General features: G+C 38.6%; 1 protein-coding gene across 2 annotated transcripts in view; it reads left to right on the top strand.

Annotated features, from left to right (window-relative positions):
- CDH8 (cadherin 8) overlaps positions 1 to 19981 on the top strand; it is a 401377-nt gene that overhangs the window by 129321 nt on the left and 252075 nt on the right. For both annotated transcript variants that reach the window (XM_055552030.1, XM_055552031.1), the window contains exon 4: positions 9326 to 9620. In XM_055552030.1, the coding sequence (XP_055408005.1) occupies positions 9326 to 9620 (295 nt within the window). The remainder of the gene's footprint in view (positions 1 to 9325; positions 9621 to 19981) is intronic.

Here is a 19981-nt window from a genome sequence, read left to right as displayed (position 1 = left end):
TACGATAAGAAAGTATTATTGTTCAGTTGCTAAGTTGTGTCCAACTCCTTGTGACTCCACGGACTGCAGCATGATGCCAGGCTTCCCTGTCCTTCACCATCTCCTGGAATTTGCTCAAACGTGTGTATTGAGTCAGTGATGCCATGCAACCATCTCATCCTCTGTTGCCCTATTCTCACACCCTCACTCTTTCCCAGCATCAGGGTCTTTTTCAATGAGTCAGCTTCTCGCATCAGGTGGCCAAAGTATTGGAACTTCAGCTTTAGCATCAGTCCTTCCAATGATATGTCCAACTGAAAGGAGTTCACTGGTAAGTCACTTCAGTTGTGTCCGACTCTGTGCGACCCCATAGACGGCAGCCCACCAGGCTCCGCCGTCCCTGGGATTCTCCAGGCAAGAACACTGGCTGCTGCTGCTGCTGCTAAGTCACTTCAGTCGTGTCTGACTCTGTGTGACCCCATAGACGGCAGCCACCAGGCTCCCCCATCCCTGGGATTCTCCAGGCAAAAACACTGGAGTGGGTTGCCATTTCCTTCTCCAGTGCATGAAAGTGAAAAGTGAAAGTGAAGTCGCTCAGTTGTGTCCGACTCTTCGCGACCCCATGGACTGCAGCCTACCTGGCTCCTCCATCCATGGGATTTTCCAGGCAAAGTACTGGGGTGGATTGCAATTTCCTTCTCCTTTATGCCCCTATAGTTGCTTAAATATTGGAGTCTTGATCTCAGTACTTAAAGAAAAGAAAAAGAAATCTGAGAATATAGAACTTAAGCATTCTCAAAGCATGTTTAAGATCATTTTGGTAGGATAGGCACACTTATGTTATTTTTCCTATGACATCATTATGGAATGGATCCATCTCCTTTCTCTGAATCCTATCAACAAGGATAATTTGGCTTCACTTGTGTGTGGGTCTTTATATAAGGAGAAATTTTGCTTATCATGATCTCTCAGATAGTTGAAATGCTGTATATCATCAAAACATTCCCTTAAAAAAAAATTGGACTTGGGAACTTTCTTTATTGGAGTCTGGCTAAGAAAGATTGGATTTTCTGTAAACTTACATGTCATGTTTCCAAACCCATAAAGCTGTGGTCCAGACTGAAGAAAGTAGCGAATTTGCCAAGGTCATAAGTGTTGGCTTGCAAAGTCTCTTGGTAAACAGCCTGCCAGCCTCTTCTTGTCAATATTCTCTGTTTGCATTCCTATTAGTTGAGCATACTGCCTTTCTATTTCTGTCTCTACTCTATTTCAAGCTTTTATAGGACAAACTGTACTTATGGCTTCATGCACATGGCTTCTAAATGTCTTTAAAAAATGCCTATTGCCGTTTAGGGACAGAGTAGGGAGCCTGCTCCAGCCCATCTACTTCTCATACAGTGAACTAGGAAACCCCCAGGCAGTCCTGGGGGTTTCTCTGGAAAGATGCCAAAATGTATAGGCTCTGAAATCTGATTTACTGAGTTACATCTGGTTCTGTTATTTGTTAATTATGTGAACTTGAGAAAATCCATATATTTACAGAACCTGTGCCTCTCATCCTAGTAAAGTCACTGAAAAGGTGCAGGCCGTTATGATAGATCCTGTACAGACACAACAGCCATTAGACTTTACTGAGCATCTGCTATGTACCAGCTACTATGCTTGTTGTTGAGAAGATTGTTGAATAACATACCTGGAGGCCCTGTCTTTGTGGCACTTACTATCTTAAACAGTAGCACAAGTATTGCATTCCTAATTCTGATGATAATTTTGGATTCCTGCAGCCAGAAGCAGCAGTTTACTCAGACTTGCTTCCAATTTTCTATTTCTCTGGGCTTTGCTCCCCTTGGCCAGGTTAAGGTATTCAGCACTCACACCAGCAGCTAATGCAGAGTTCAAAGACCACAGATCTGAGATATCAGGATGCTACACATTTGTCTCCTGTAAAACATCAGAACTTTTTTGTCAACGTAGAAGGTCACCTGCATTGTAAGATGCTCTGTTCTAGTCTTTTAATCGGTGATTGTGTCTTCTTCATTCTTTCACCCTGTAAGACAAATTTCATGGTAATTTGGTTTGTATGAGAATGAAGGCCTGTTATTATTTCACTGAATTATTTCTTCAGAGTGTATGATCACACATGTAAGTGCATATTCCCAATTCAATCTTACTAACATGCTGAGGTGTTCTTATGTCTATTACTGAGCTGTAGTTATATAATTTGTTTCTGCAAATTGTTAAGAATGATGTGACTCAGAAATAGAGAACAGATTTGTGGTTGCCGGTGTGGGGGTGGATGGGGGAGCAAGGGAGGGAAGGATTGGGAGTTTGGGCTTAGCAAGGAAAAGTGTTATATATAGAATGTGTAAACAGTAAGGTCCTGCTGTATAGCACAGGGAATTGTATCCAATATCCTGTGATAAACCATAATGAAATGGAATATGAAAAAAGCATATCAGTCTATCTATGAGTCCCTTTGATATACAGCAGAAATTAACCCCACATTGAAAATCAACCATACTTCAATAAAGTAAATGGAATATAAGGCAGCGTGACTGGATGAAATAATTATTTAGATTTACTAAAGTGTTGTAACATTTCGGCATATAAAGGCATCTTACAAGCGATGTGGTCCAATCTCACTCCTTCTACTCCATCTCCCACCGTCGTATTATGATTAATTTAGCTCTATCCTGGGTCAGGAAGATCCTCTGGAGAAGGAAATGGCAACCCACTCCACTACTTTTGTCTGGAAAATCCCATGGATGGAGGAGCATGATAGGCTAAAGTCCATGGGGTCGCAAGGAGTCGGACACGACTGACCAACTTCACTTTCACTTTCAAAGCATCAAGAACCCATGGTTGTCTAGTTCTACTTGAATACAATGATGAAAGCAAACTCATTCTTGAATGGACCGTTTCATGTTGGGTCAGCATCTTTTGTGAGATGTTCTATTGTGTGCAAGAAGACTGAACTACAGGTTAAAATAAGTAGACCTCAAGTCAAACTTCGGGTCCTTCTGGTGGGGGAGCAGTTCAGAAACAGGAATGTATTGTTTTCCTGTATCAATTTGCTCTTTCTCCTTACTTGCCCTTTCACTCCCCTAGCAGCCTAAATGTGTACCTGATTTAGAGTGAAGTCCTGCATTCTTTATCATTTTGGTCAAAAATGTATACTCTGTTACGTTTCTGGTCCCACCTTTTATATTAATTGGTTACCATTTAAGAATTAGATTATCCATCCATTCATAACTGATATAGATCGTTAGCCCGAAGCACCCGTGTCTCCCTGACAGGCACCTACTAGATACTGAGAACATAGTGTAAGATGTGACTTTATTTAAGTGTGCTAAGCTTGCTGTTCTCTCCAAGGGAGAATAGATTGATTAAAACCAGGAATCAGTAAGTGAGAGAGATTCATGTTGTAGTGATTGTTGTTAACCCTTCGGGTTCCAAAGATGCTGATTCTCTCCCAGTAACTCTAGAGGAAGACAGGAAATTTGAGAAACTCTCCTGGGATTTCCTTTTGAATTGAGTGGAACTTCAAAGTAAGTTCTGACGTCAGAGCTACAGATGTTCACGTGAGGAACTGATTTCCCCCATAGTTCACTGAGTCCTATTCTACATCACTCACTCTCCAGGAAGAGGTTGGCAAGCACGGTAATTAAGTCATTCTTTGGTTTTAAGATAGGCACTCAGAAGAGACTTTATCTTCTCTCGGCTCTGCTGTATTGATACTAGAAGTACTTTAGTGTCCTCAGAAATTCTGCAGAAGAAGGTGGAAAAGTAGTTTGTACTTTTATAATTTGACAGCCACAGAACTATCTTCGGTCATCTGATCTTTAAGGGTAAATTTACTAATTTTAAATTCAGAAATAAATTGAACATTTAGAAAAGCAAAAAGGTTATTTTCTTCTAGCCTCAATAAGCAGAAAGTGCCATAAATTCAAAGTAGTTTAGCCGTTCATAATAAGTTGGCTGAAATCACTAGATGTTAGATTAGTTTAGCTGCTTTCTTCTCTTATTGTAAGGACAATATAGGCTCAATATATAAATTTAGAAGAGTGAAATACAAACTGTACGTAGTATAATTAAACAGGGATTAGCCAATGCTTGTATTAGTTTTGACTAATCTCACTGCACACTTAAATTTTTAAAATGAATGCAGTATTTTATTTTAAATAAAAAAATATGTATCTAATTTAAAAAAGAGAGATGGGTGACACTGAAGAATAGGGTGGGAGGGGCTCTTATCCTGAGGACAGTGCTATGTGAATATCAGGCACTTTCCTCTGTTGTCTGTTATTCATCCATTGTCATCCATCCACTCGTCCTTCCCTTGATGTTCCTTCTGCTATGTCTCAGGAGTTCTGCTAAAATTGAATGCAGAATTGAGGGAACTCAGGGTTTTATGTTTAGAGTAGATAAGGTTTCAGCTCACTAGACCTCACATTGCTAAATTTGTTCACTCTTCTTGAAATTACTATTTTGAAAATAAAATGAGACAGTGTTCTTTCCTTCCCTTCCCTTCCTTTACCTTACTCCGCAAATACTTTCTGAGCCCCAAGAGCATGACAGACACCTTACTAGGCAGTGGGAATGCAAAGGAAAGTGGAAATGCAAATGTTTCCTCCCATGGCTTTTAAAGTTTTAAAAGGGGATATTATGCAAATATATGAAAGATAGTGAGGGTGTAATTGCATTGATGCTCACAATTCAGCTCAATTATGTTGTAGTCCTGTTATGATCCCTGAAATTGAAGACACAACATGAATGACCAATGAATGACCAGGATTGCTCACTGTATACCTGACACTCGGTGCTCCTCGCCAAGGCTGCAGGGAGTGACCACAGGGGTTCATCTGGTTGTAGGTGACACAGATCATGGGTGTGGGGCTGAACTTGGAATCCTAATTTGAGGTAGCTTTGTGAATTGATGTCTAAGTTTTCCTCTGACTTCCTCTTTCCCTTTGCTTTTAAGACTTTTGCTAACGGGTGCCTGCCTACCACTGTGATTTACTGAAACAAAACTATTACGATGCCAGGCTTAGTTGCTCAGCAGCGTGTGAACCCGTGACTCCTGCACTGGCAGGTGGATTCTTTATCATTGAGACACCAGGGAAACCCAAATCATTACTTTTTTGTAGTGGCCTTTGCTGTTCCCCACACTCTATTTTGTGGGTTAGATAAATTTAACATATGCACTCCGTCGCCACCTCCCCCCACCACCCCAGCTTTCTTTCTGTATCAGAGCCTTGGGGCATGTATTTGAATCCAGGAAATTTACTTTAAACCTTATGCTGTTAAGATTTCCACTCACTGATAGTAAATTCTATGGAAAAGTTCCCTAAAAATCTCTGAATTTCAGTCATTTCATTGTTGAAATGAAGGGATGGTCTCTGGTTGGCTGTGAGAATAGATTACATATGTAGATGCAAGATGTTTACCAGATAATAAGTAGTCAGTGCGTGTGACCGTAGTAGTAACAGTAACAATAACAGATATTTTCTGTTTGTGTTATCTCCCACAAAGCTGTGGGTCTTTGAGGGCAGAGACCATGTCTGTGTTGCTTATAATCATGTTTGGTGCATAATTAACCAATGAATGGATGAGGTCTTTGTACCACAGCCAGGCCAACATCTTACCACTGCAGCCAATTTGCATGTGGCCCTTATCCTGGTATAATTAGGAGAAGCAGCCCTTAGGAGAGATGGTCCTCACACTTCCAGATGATGCATGGTGTGTGAAAATTTGGGATGTCTTTGGCATCACGATCTCACAGAGAAGGTCCTGGGGTGGGTTGACAGAACAGTCTTGATACATTGAAGTGAGCAGGTTTAAACAGACACATGAAGACCAACCAAGACAGCAGCAGCTTATTAGCATGTATTCTGATTTCTCAGGACCAGATGTGGAGTCTTATGAACATTTGGTCCCTGTAAATTGCTATTCTTACACACCCACAGGTCTTTATTTGTAATGTTAAGTTGGTTACTTCAATAAGCCATGTTCAAGTGTGTGTATGTGTGTGTCAATATTAATAACTGGATGAAAGGAATGAATATGGAAACACAATACTCTGCCTTTTAAGATCATGAGGGCTCTGGATTTTGCTGAGATTTGCTAAAAATAATTTTCCAGAAGAAGAGGAAGTACACAGTGTTTGCTAAGAGCTTTTTTCTCCATTTTTTCAGGACGGAATTTTGGGAACTTTTCACTCAGCTTGCAGATAGGCTTTATTATAGTGTTTTCAGATAGTTGTATATAGTTGAGGATGGAGAAGGCAATGGCACCCCACTCCGGTACTCTTGCCTGGAAAGTCCCATGGACAAAGGAGCCTGGTAGGCTGCAGTCCATGGGGTCGCTAAGAGTCGGACACGACTGAGCGACTTCACTTTCACTTTTCACTTTCATGCATTGGAGAAGGAAATGGCAACCCATTCCAGTGTTCTTACCTGGAGAATCCCAGGGATGGGGGAGCCTGGTGGACTGCCGTCTGTGGGGTAGCACAGAGTCTGACATGACTGAAGCGACTTAGCAGTAGCAGCAGAGGATGTTATGAAGTAGAAACAGCTTCAGTTATTATACCGTTAATATTTAATTTTTCTGTTTTTCAAATAGATCATCTCAGATTATAAAACCAATTCTGCAAAATAGGTTATCTTATCTCCATAATGGAGGCAAAGTAACTGAAGCTCAAATAAATGTGTTAATTTCTTCAGTTCATGTAGTTAGCGAGATCTGAGTCTTACTTAGCTTATTGTTTTTTCAAAACCTATGCTGTTCCCTTCTCCCTCAGTTATTTCTAAATACAAAGGAAAGGACCATCAAAATCTAACAATATGATATGATTTACTAATCAGAGGCTATTGATAAATGTATGGAAAATATGGCACAAATAAGTTCTAACATAAATAATAACACTATTTTGAATGACTTACTTTTTGATAGCAAAACTGTGATGGGCAAGAGTGACACATGTCAATACATTCTGAGTCTCAGAAATGCATGTATATGAATGGGAACATCCATGAATCATACTTTATTCAAATTTTTCTTTTTTAATAAAAATGCTAATAGAATATTAAAATGCACATAAATTAAAATGATCATAAATTTGGATTAATATCACATTAATGAATTATATTCCCACATTCATTAAGATGAAGTGGCATTTCAATATTTCCTCTTGTTAATAAGTTTAGTACAATAAATGAAATGGATACAATTTGAGGTTCGATAAATATTTGATGTAATCTTATGTTTTAACTTTTAAAAATATTCAGGAGTAAAATAGGCGATCTAGATGCATTTGGACGTGTTATTGCTGTTTTATGTCTTTTGTATAATCTTTTCTTTTCATTTATTGAGGAGCTAAATAAAATTTAAATTAGCAAAGAAAGTGATAAAATCTGTTCTGAATCAAAAGTGATTCCAAGAGAATGCAATGCCTTTTGAATTTCTAGGAGTTTCTTTGCACAAGACTTTTTTCCTTCAATATATACATATATATATATATATATATTTTAAGGAACAGGTATTTAAAAATCTCATGATGCAAGAATGAACTATGCACGCCATAAACAATTCTTATGGCACTTGCCAGATCCTTTGTGTTGGGGTTATCTGTGTGCTCGTCTCAGCCTCTCCTCTTTCCCCACATAAGTCCGTTGCTCAGTCATGTCCGACTCTTTGTACCTCCATGAACTGTAGACTGCCAGGCTCCTCTGATCATGGGGATTCTCTAGGCAAGAATACTGGAGTGGGTTGCTGTGCCCTCCTCCAGGGGCCTTCCCAACCCAGGGATCGAACCCAGATCTCCTGCATTGCAGCGGATTCTTTACCATCTGAGCCACCAGGGAAGCCCAATAACTAATTATATTGGCATTTAAATAATTGTGTTTATCTGAAAATATGTGCATTTGAGGAATATTTTGCAACTATAATCCAATGAATTTTCCTTTTAAAAATGCGAATTAAAAATATATATTCTTGTTTTATTTTATTTTTTAATAGGAGTCTATATAGTATAAAGAAAAAGCTCCATATATCACAACACTATTGTTTCCCTCCTGAGAATAAACTATGAAATTTTGGGATTCTGTTTTCCCCAGTACATACCAAAATGTTTTAGGCAGAGTAGGTGTTCAATAAATATTTATTGCCATGATTGAAGATGGATCTGAATTCCTGCTGCAAAGTTTTTATTTCTCAAAGAAGTCCCATTTCTGGAAAATGTGCTCCCATAATCTGGTTTCAGTCATCTTTGTAAAATGGGAATAATTTTCCTGGACTAGAAGAATTATACAAATCAAAGGGGAAAAAAATAACTTACACAAACGTAAGGTCTTAATATCCATCAGATTGTTAGAATTATGTCAGCGTTATGAATATAGCAGCCAGAGCTGCTGCACTTGTTTCTATCAAGTAGGAACTGTGGAGATGTTACAATATACCCTCTCAAACTTCCCTTTTCTCATGTTTCATATGAAATATTCTAATTCAATGACTTTTGGAAAAAATGAGAAGAATTAGTACATGAGAAGTGATTCACACAGTTTTGGCACACAGATAGTAGCCCATAAAAATAACTAATAATAATAATAACTTTAAATTTATTAACAAATTGAAAAGAATGCATACATTTTTATATATTCTTATCAATCTTTTTATCATTCTAATTGCACATCAGTTCATACTAAGCAACCAGTCCATTCTGAAGGAGATCAGCCCTGGGATTTCTTTGGAAGGAATGATGCTAAAGCTAAAACTCCAGTACTTTGGCTACCTCATGTGAAGAGTTGACTCATTGGAAAAGACCCTGATGCTGGGAGGGATTGGGGGCAGGAGGAGAAGGGGACGACAGAGGATGAGATGGCTGGATGGCATCACTGACTCGATGGACTTGAGTCTGAGTGAACTCCAGGAGTTGGTGATGGACAGGGAGGCCTGGTGTGCTGCGATTCATGGGGTCGCAAAGAGTTGGACACGACTGAGCGACTGATCTGATCTGATCATACTAAGCAAGTAAATATATGAATAAATTGAAGGAACACATATACTTTAGTGTTTTCTGCTCAATTTTTTTTATCGTTGTAAATGTATATCAATTTATACTGAACAGGCCAAAGTATTTTTTAAAGGCATTCAAACATATTTGTTTGACTCTCATATACTGTACTTGATATACAGAGGGTTGCACGGACTCTCTGTGCAGCTACTGTTGGCAGAAATTGATGAAATTATAATCATTGTAGAAAGAAACAACTTTATATTGAAACATGAGGTATTTAAAACATACTTTGCAAATTGCCACATCGCTAACCAATGTCCCCTTTCATTTTAGCTACACACAGACCTGGATCCTGGGAGCAAAAAAATCAAATACATCCTGTCAGGCGATGGAGCTGGGACTATCTTTCAAATAAATGACGTAACAGGAGATATCCATGCTATAAAAAGACTTGACCGAGAGGAAAAAGCTGAGTACACCCTAACAGCTCAGGCAGTGGACTGGGAGACAAATAAGCCTCTTGAGCCTCCTTCTGAATTTATTATTAAAGTCCAAGACATCAACGACAATGCCCCAGAGTTTCTCAACGGACCCTATCATGCCACCGTGCCAGAGATGTCCATTTTGGGTATGTATGCTTCCATTTTCACAGAACTATTAAGAATCATCTTTAAAATAGCTTTTGGCATCAGGGATAGTGTGTGACTGAATAAGAGACATTTATTACCGTCTTATCTCTAATTTGCATTTCCAAATCCCCATTTTTGGCCTCAGTTCCACAGCTCAATAGCTTTAGTCCTTATGTAATAGGAACTGACGAAGCAGTTTTATTAAAATCTCTCTCCTTGCACGACAGTACTTCAATAGGCTGAATTTGTATTCCTCTCATAGACCTGGAGTTCGAGTATTGTTACTGAGGCGGATTTATCAAGATTTGTTCCAACATGCCAGACTAATCCTATTGATATTTGCTTGATGTTTAATTATTTGTTTGTGTGTATTCACATGCAGATATAGCACATAGAGAAATAGAAAAGTGTCTAGGTCTGTAGTCAGCCAGATATTGCATTGAGCTGGTGGGTAGAGTCTAGAGTGGATTAGGAAATCAGCTACTAGAGGCTTGTGTGTTGTGCTTATCTTACTTGAACTGAACTTTTATTTTTTTTTAATTTTATTTTATTTTTATACTTTACATAACTGTATTAGTTTTGCCAAATATACCTGTGGCAGATTCATTTTGATATTTGAACTGAACTTTTAAAAGAATCCTTGCTATCACCAATGACTCACTCCCACTTTTTGTGAGCCATTGAAATATTCATTATACTCTACAGAACATTTATTTCAAAACACGGTTTTCTACCTTTTTCTTCCCTTTTTTTGTATTTGCTTATTTATCCCCAAATCAGTGTTATATGGTAGTTCAGCTGGTAAAGAATCTGCCTGCAATGCAGGAGACAACAGTTCAATTCCTGGATTGGAAAGATCTGTTGGAGAAGAGATAGACTACCCAGTCCAGTATCTCCGGCTTCCCTGGTGGCTCAGATGGTAGAGAATCCACCTGCAATGTGGGTGACCTGGGTTTGATACCTGGGTTGGGAAGATTCCCTGGAGAAGGGAACGGTTACCCACTCCAATATTCTGGCCTGGAGAACTCCATGGACAGAGCAGCCTGGCAGGCCACAATCCATGGGTTGCAAAGAGTTTGACACGACTGAGCGACTTTCGCTTCACTCATCCCCAAACTCTGGCCTTGATACAGGAATTCCTGACCCAGGACTTTATACCAGGATAAAAGGGAATTTTAGAGTTCTTCCTTGTCTGACAAAAGTAGTAGACAGAATCCAAGATCCAGGGCCCTAGATCACCAAAGTCATTCCTAAGCATACAGTGGATGGAATGGATACCCTAGTTTGTTTCAAACTGCATTTAAGGCAACCTATAAAGATATCAGTTCAGTTCAGTTCAGTTGCTCAGTCGTGTCCAACTCTTTGCGACCCCATGAACCGCAGCATGCCAGGCCTCCCTGTCCATCACCAACTGCCGGAGTTCACTCAAACTCACGTCCATCGAGTTGGTGATGCCATCCAGCCATCTCATCCTCTGCCGTCCCCTTCTCCTCCTGCCCCCAGTCCCTCCAGCATCACAGCAAAATCACATAAATTAGAAGTAGGTGAACATAATGTGATAAAACACACACACACACACAAATAGAGATACAAATCAAAAACCCAAATTAGGTAAATAGGTTGGCTTCATTTGATCTCTTGTTTTTTAACCTACACTATAATTTGGTAGATGCACCCATTGTAGCAGCAAATCAGAATTGACTTCAGGTGTTCACATCTTACCAGTGTATTTCTTCTACCAAGACTCTATTTTGTCTATTTCTTGTGTGAAGAATCCTACTTTTATCTATTTTTTCCCTTCTTATCAAAATCAAGTCACTCCTCTATGGTAGGCTGAAATGACACTTTTTCTAGGAAAAGTTTGTGGGAAACTTCTAGGGATTTCTAGCAGGAAGTTATCTCTCTTCCATCACTACAACAGAAAGGAACCCACAAATGATCAAAAACACCTTCATGTTCATACTTCTTTTAAATTCTGACAGGTAAACAGGAGCTGAGAAATACTATATATTTTTTTTCTTTCTTTTTATTTGCTTCTTATTTCATCAAGTTATTTAGGGCAGAGAACTTGCCTAATCCATCTTAAAAAATAACTTTTTATTGTATATTGAGGTATAGATGATTGACAATGTTGTGATAGTTTCAGGTGGAACAGAGAAGGGGACTCAGCCACACAAGCACGTGTATTCATTCTCCCCCAAGTTCCCCTCCCCTCCAGCTGCCACATAACACTGAGCAGAGCTCCATGTACCGTACAGTAGTTCCTTCTTAGTTATCCATCTTAAATATAGCAGTGTGTACCTGTCCACCAAACTTCCAGACTCTTTCATCCCCCGTTCATTCCACTGGCAACCATAAATTTGATCTCTAAGTTTATGAGTCTGTCTCTGTTAGTGTAAGGTGATTTTAAAGGACTATTACCACTTACAATACATACAGAATTGTTGTTGTTTAATTGCTAAGTCGTGTTCAATTCTTTATGACCCCATGGACTGTAGCCTGCTAGGCTCCTCTGCCCATGAGATCTCCCAGGCAAGAATACTGGAGTGGGTTGCCATTTCCTTCTCCAGGGGATCTTCCTGATCCAGGGAGAGAACTCACGTCTCCTGAATTGGCAGATTAATTCTTTACTGCTGAGCCACCTGGAAGCCCCACATACAGAATACTTAATTATGAATAAATGATCAACAGAAAGCTGCTATTTTTTCCTCTTATTGTAATGTCTACATCTTTAATGGCCAAGTCTATACCTATTTATTATAGATGTGTCAGAGGCTTCCATTCCTGTGTATATGAGTCATGTCCCTGATAAATACTCTGAGGGAAAACAATAAAATACAGACTTCTACAAACGTCATGGTCAATTTCTGCTAAGAAAAGGAATTTTAAGATATTATTAGCTATATAACACAATGTGTATGTGTACCTATACATTGTTCCTTTATCTGAAAGATTTTTCTTTATAAGAGTATGGCAATATAGTATAGTATTTCTTTATAAATATAGTATAGTATTTATACTATATTTATACTGCTCAATACTATACTATGTATACATATAGTATAGTATTTCTTTATAAAAGAAATAATCTACACTAACTTACATAGTTATTTTAAAAATGTGTAGCTTGTTACATCTCTGCTGAAAACCACATGGGATATGCTGCAGTTGAAAGAAGGGGATTTTGAAACTAAATGGATGAAATTTTGAATATCTGCTTGACTTTGAAATTCAAGGAGGTGAAACTGTTCCTTATTTCCCTTAGCCACAATGCAAAGATAACAACTTCTATCTTGCTTTCATTTTTTGAGAATCGCTTGATAAAATACAAGGTAAAGGCATGCCATAAAGTAAGTAAGTGTTCAATAATTGGTAGTTGTGGTTTATAAAATTATTTTTATTAATCTCATTCCCGTATTACCTTTGGACTGTTCCTCTGTATCGATTTTATGCATCGGGCGTCTGGTTTCTGTTTGACTCCAGCCTCTCTGGTTAAAGGAGGAAGAGGCAGCTGCACTATTTTATTGTCAAGTGTGAATTATTCCCTTCATTTCTCATGAAGGTGAATATCAGGATGAAGGTCAGCTCCTATCTCTGTTCTCTCCCTATCACCACTGTTCTCTTCCAGCCTGCCTCTTCCCTCCCTGCCTTCCTTCTTTCATTTTTCTTCCTTTGCTACTGCAGAAATGCCAACACCTGCACCTGAACACCCTGAAGAATGCCAGCAAGGACTGGGGGATTTCACTGTTGCAAAGAGAGAAAAATAAAATTATAATTGAGAAATTTACCAATATTACATTGAAATGAATGTGATATTCCAGAACTGTCTGCCAGTTGACAGGCTGTCAAGACAAAACACACATATATATTTGCCCAAATGGCAGCCAAATTATTTTAGAAGTATCTTATTTGGAAACTGGAGGCAGAGCTCTTTTATATTCTACTGTTTATTTCAGAACTTGATGAGAATTCACTTTTATAGCAATATTGCATAAAGAGCGATGTGTGAGCTTGTCTGATTTTAACTGTGGATCCCAAGCTAGCAAGGTTCCAGACACTTTAAATATTTTTATGCTATTGGATATTGGAGTGAAGGACTGTAGACCCTGATTGTGTTTTCACTCCTATGCTGAGTTGCGTCTGACTCTTTGCTACCCTGTGGACTATAGCCCACCAGAATCCTCTGTCCATGGAATTTTTCAGGCAAGAATACTAGAGTGGGTTGCTATTTCCTACTCCAAGGGATCCTCCCAACCCAGAGATCAAACTCTCATCTCTTGCATCCACCCCTGGGTTCAGGTAAAATGAACTCTGTATTTAGCTTGGAAATAGAATCTCAGAAAATTTGTCTGCAAGTCTGCTTTCTACCTGTGTTAGTGATATAACCCATCTAAGCCTTACCTTCTCTGTGTAGTGTGCATAAGAATCCTTACCTAAGAAAATATGTTTGGAAAAATTCAATGAGTATATTCGAATTACTTGGCATAGCCATAGAGTTGGTGCTCAGTTGATATTTGTTTCTTCACAACCATCTTTGAGCTGCTTATACTAGTATCATTCAATAAATTGTGTATATGAGATGAATGCCTTGAAAGTGAAGTGAAAGTCGCTCAGTCATGTCTGACTCTGCGACCCCATGGACTAGACAGTACAAGGAATTCTCCAGGCCAGAATACTGGAGTGGGTAGCTGTTTCCTTCTCCAGGGGATCTTCCAACCCAGGGGTCGAACCCAGGTCTCCCTGGGTTCACATCAAAGAATCACAGGTGGATTCTTTACCAGCTGAGCCACAAGGGAAGCCCCGAAATACCAGAGTGGGTAACTTATCCCTTCTCCAGTGGATCTTCCCCGGGGATTGAACAGGGTCTCCTGCATTGCAGGCAGATTCTTTACCAACTGAACATTCACAGGGAAGCCCTGTGAATGCCTTAGTCAATGAAAAGTTGCTCAAGAAGCCTTAACTTTGTGTTTCACAATTGCGTACATTGGAATGAACCCTATTTTATTCTAAAGGGTATATTAGTAAAGATGGAGATAAAGGGATGGATGAGAAAGCCAAGTAGGACTTGAGCTGGTATGAATGACTGTGTTGTTGAGTGCAAAGTTGTATAAAACATGGCACTGGAGGTTTTCTTAGTTTTCTTTGAGATGCAAGGCTTCTCTAATGGTGATCAATGTGTATTAAAAAAGTTGCTATATTCCCAATGCTGTTAAAAGTGTGCAATATTCACAACAGTCTTTTAACATTAGTACTGATATTAACTTTTCCATTCATTATTTTTAATCAGAAAAGTGGGGAAAATAATAGATAATCCAAACTGAGATATTAAATGGTGGAGCTGGGATTGAATCCAGATATGTGGCTCTTCTTTCCAAGGTTTTAACCAGTATGCTATACTAAACTTTGATAATATCTCTAGAGAACTTCACTTATATATGCTCTATAATTCCACTGCCTAATGATTCTGTTGCCTATCAATAATAATTACTGTTTTTCCAAGGTGGAAGAGCTCTTTAGGTTAGCATACTTTCCAAATTAAATTGAGGAGCTGGACAAAGAAGACAGGAGTTGGACAAAGAGAAGTGTGCGTGAAATCTTAAAGAGTTTTAAAAATAGGAATATCAGCATGTTAAAAATATAAGAACAATATATCACATAGAAATTCAAATCACAGTAAAATTAATTGAGAGCCATTTGGTGAATAACTGGGGCTGAAGTGCTGTTAATATTAAAGTAAAAACTAAAGAGAATAACTGGGACTGACTCTGGATTTCCTGGTGGTGACTGCAAAAGAGAATGCACTCTCCATCAAAAAATATTAATCAAAAAATCAGAAGGTCAAGAGGTTACTTAGTAAAATTTATTTTGGAAAGGAAAATCTCATTGCTTTGCAAAGGGTCATAACTACAGAGGTTATGGATGTCAGTACATAATATGCAAGGGGACTTACTCTACTTGAAACAGTGACTCAGCCAAAGGTAAAGTGTTAACATTTGAGAGTAGTTTTAGTGTTGACCCTTCTATGTTTTATTCTCACTCTCCTGTCTTCTCTTACCACTAGTAGTATGTCTTTTCTGTGTAATTTTGTTCTATTTTGGTGTGTATATGTGTGCTAAGTCACTTTAGTTGTGTCTGACTCTTTGCAACCCCATAGACTGTAGCCCACCAGGCTCCTCCATCCATGGGATTCCCCAGGCAAGAATATTGGAGTGGGTTGCCATGCCCTCCTCCAGAGGATCTTCCCATCCCAGGAATGAAACCTGTGTCTCTTGTCTCCTGCACTGGCAGGTGGCCTCTTTACTGTTAGCACCACCTGGGAAGCCTTTTTTATGGTAAACGTCTTCAAACCCAAGGCCCATGTAAAATACAGTCTATTTCTTTTGTGTTGTTCATCACCTTTAATTTGGAATACATTTAATCTTAGAGAGAAGTTACAGTTGTAGTCCAAATTAATGTTTCCTCAACTTTTAGAGGGTGCATTGCTGAGATTATACCCCATCACCATGAGATTCTTCAATCAGTCTTTGCCACATGGATGATTTTCTACACAAACACAATTCAACCTTCAAAATTAGGGAATTAATAGTGATACACCATTGCTAGTGCATGCACCCACCTCAGTCAGAGGTCTCCAGTTGTCCTAATAAAGTCTTCTTATAGCAAAAGGATCAAATCTACACCCCCACATGCAGTACCATGAGTTCACCTCTATACCTCCAATGCCAAAGCAACACCACAAGGTTCATTCTAATTGTTTCTTTTTCTCCAACAGTGAGACCCCTGTTTCTTTTCCCTTGATGTATTTGGGGTTAGCATCACCCCTCACTGCTGTAGTAAGTGATTTTCATTTGCTGCTCTGCCCGTCCCCTGACTCCCTGACACAAATGTTTATCGCTGTTTCACTCTACCTCCACCTTCCTGCCTTTCTGTGAATTCTTACTTGCCCAGCCATACTTAATGGCTTTTGGAATGAACTGTTTAGGTGGCAGGCAGTCAGGAATGGAGGCAGGAAACTATATGATACTCTCAAATTCTATTCTCTTGTGTATTTCAGTTGTATTTATGGTACAACAGACCTGTGGCAGTGGCTCCAACCTGTGCTCAAAATAGATTTACTGAAAAAAATCAAAGTTAACTGGTAAACACCAAATTAAAGAAAGGAAAATGATTGTCATACATCAGACTGTTTATTAGTATCTAAGAATTTGATAAATTCATATTTTATGCCCTTTTGGAGATTTCAGACATTTATATGATCCCAGAAACTATTTTTAAAAAGTATCTTGCAAAACTGCATCATTTTATACTATGAAAGTTATAAAAACACATGTCTAATGAGAAGAGAATTTTGAATCTATGTTAGGTCACATGTTAATTTAACATGCAGCTAAATAGTCAAATTTGCAATTTCTAAAGAGCAAATTAAAAATTATGATGACTCTAGCTTATATGCATTAGCTTGTTATTCTTGTCACTGCCCGATAGACATTTTCATCCCATAAAAAGAAGTTTCCCCAATTAATAATTAGAAATTCATTTTCATATTTTTCATTATTAAAGAAGCAGTTTATGTTACAGAAGCTTAAAAGATCAAAGGATGTTCATACTGACAAACTGTCTTAAACCTAACATACATCTTTTTCATAATGTAGAGGTGGTGGTTTTCCTCCTCTCTCTCAGCTAGATTTTGAAAAGATTTGGTAGCATTTCTCTATTTTAAAGGAGAGATGCAAAGTGAGAGAGAAAAACATATCTTGATGGATTTGATTATCGTTTTTGTCTTATTTAATTCAGAGTGACAAACAAAATTGAAATTCTTTAGGAAAACATGGGCGGGAAATCATGAAGATTGAAATAAACACTTTTCGAAGAAATCCAGCTGCTCTACCTGGTATCAGGATCTGTAACAGCTGTGGTTTCCAAACCCCAAGAAGGGAGAGGACTGTACAGTTTCTGTTCTGCAGAAGGAAGGGACCTGCACTGTTCCTGTTGTTCAGTTGCTAAGTCGTGTCTGACACTTTGCGACCCCAGGGACTACATAGACAGTTGGTATAGTAACTGAATGTTTTCTTCTATCTTATGATAAAAATGAAGCAGTGATTTCTGATATGCAGATTTTGGTGGTTCCCAAAGGTCTCCCTAATTGATCTATGGCTTAGAAATTACTGGAGTATACAAATGGGAAATTTACTGGCAATAAACTGTGAGAGGTACCTAAAACCACTTAGTCTTCGAAAAGGCATTGTTATTTCTACATGGTGGCTAAGAACAAGATTGGTGTATAATGATGGGGATATAAACAAGGTTTATTTGAAAGGCTTCTGTGAAGAGAAAACTCCTTCCATCAAATGTTGCTTTAATGCTTACTCCTCTGTAGTCTCTAAACCGTAAGGGGACATTTTATGAATCAATTAAGTGATAACAATATACAATCAATTTATTGTACTGTTTCTAATGGGATTCTTACTATTTTTTGGTCAACTTATAATCCTGATATCTTTAGTTTTAATGTTCTATGGGCTAAATATCAACCCAAATACATGAATGCAGATAGGATAGCTTGTGGTGGTGTTTTAGTTGCTAAGTCATGTCTGACTCTTGCAACCCCATGGACTGTAGCCTGCCAGGCTCCTTTGTCCATGGGATTCTCCAGGCAAGAGTACTGGAGTGGGCTGCCATTTACTTCTCCTATAGGATAACTTAGGGAAGTTATTAAACTTATACAGAAATCTACCTTCTAGAGTCACTTTGAAAATAGTTAAAATTATAGAACTAGTCATTTTAGGGCTGCCTCAAGAACTCCAGACCCAACTCTATTTCGGGGTTTCATTGCCAACATAAACTGGAAGTTTTCAATGGTCTCTTTTTGTAGATTTGGACTGTTAACTTAGGAATTTCATGTAAACACCAGAAATCTTCGAATTCTTTCTAGAAAATGAATTTCAATCATTAGCCAGTAAATATTTTCCCAGCCTATTCATAACAGTGGCTAAAGCTAACTTTCTGTTTCTTTCCCTTTTATTTTTTCCCTCTATTTTATCCCTGTGCTCACTCACAATGAAACTCAATTTGATTATCAAATTAAACTCAGTTTAATTATCCTGGTATTGTTTCTTTAAGCTCTTCAGAAATATGTCTTCTACTTACATTTTTTAAGCTTTGTTTATTTATTTTATTATTTTTGGCTGTGCTCGGTCTTCATTGCCGTGTGCCAGCTTTCTCTAGCTGTGGCGAGCATGGGCCACTCTCTAGTTGTGTGTGGGCTCTTCATTGGGGAGCTCTTCTGTTGGGGAGCACAGGCTCTAGGGTGCACGGGCTTCACTAGTTCTGGCACATGGGCTCAGTACTTGCAGCGCATGGGCTTAGTTGACCTGTGGGATGTGGACTATTCCTGGACCAGGGATCAAACGCACATCCCCTGTATTGGCAGGCTTATTCTTAACCACTGGACCACCAGGGGAGTCCATCTACTCAGATTTTTTATTTTTCTATTTCTGGATACATTGGGTAACTTCTCTGGAAATTACACCCACTTCCCTGTTGGTAGATTTTCTATGGTGAATAATACTTCATCCAAGTCTACCCTGAACATTTCTGAAAAGGTAAGACATCTACTGCTTCTGATTCAAGTAATCTTTTGGTACTTGAAGTACTGAGAGGTATTCTCATATCAGTAAACCTGTACTTATAAGGAAAATCAAAACACTCAACAACAACAAAAAACATTGTATTGCAGATGGAAGTTTAAGAAACATGGGTGGAATTCTACCCAGACAGTTCCATGATCCTGTTGTCTTTCTATCTCTTTGTCCTCATAGATTAATAAGAATGGATATTTTAGGATTCAACACATTTATTGATTTTTTGAGGCAAAAGGGCAAATCATTCTTAAGTTATTCAAGCCATGTTTGTGTCTAGAGCTCTGTGTATTAGCATCAATACCTACAGTGTTAGACTTTTTGTTACATGCCCATTTCAGAAAATCATGAATTAAAAGGGGCTAGAGAGAAAAAGCATATAGAGTTCAGCCTTTGCCCACATTCGCCTGTCAGAGAAAGGGATGCACTGCATGTCAGGGCAGCTCTGAAACACGCATTTGTGAAATCCTGAAGTCTTGGCTGAAAATGAATGTGGGACACCTTTGTCAATATCTTACCTCTCAGAGCTGGTAGGGGTTCCTAGAGTTTGAACATTTTTTAATATTATTTCTTCGATTTTTATGTTTGTGCATAGTGGACTTAATAGTTGTGCTTCCTGGATTCACTGGACTTGGAAAATTGCTATTTGAGTTTTAGGCCCAAATTGCTTTTATTCTTTGGTTGATTAGCAATCACAGTTATGTGAGATATGTGCCATTTTT

The sequence above is a fragment of the Bubalus kerabau genome, chromosome 17 (assembly GCF_029407905.1).
Source record: "Bubalus kerabau isolate K-KA32 ecotype Philippines breed swamp buffalo chromosome 17, PCC_UOA_SB_1v2, whole genome shotgun sequence".
Classification (NCBI taxonomy): Eukaryota; Metazoa; Chordata; class Mammalia; order Artiodactyla; family Bovidae; genus Bubalus; species Bubalus kerabau.
Note: the sequence above shows the minus strand (reverse complement) of the source record. Positions and strands in the feature narration are given on the sequence as shown.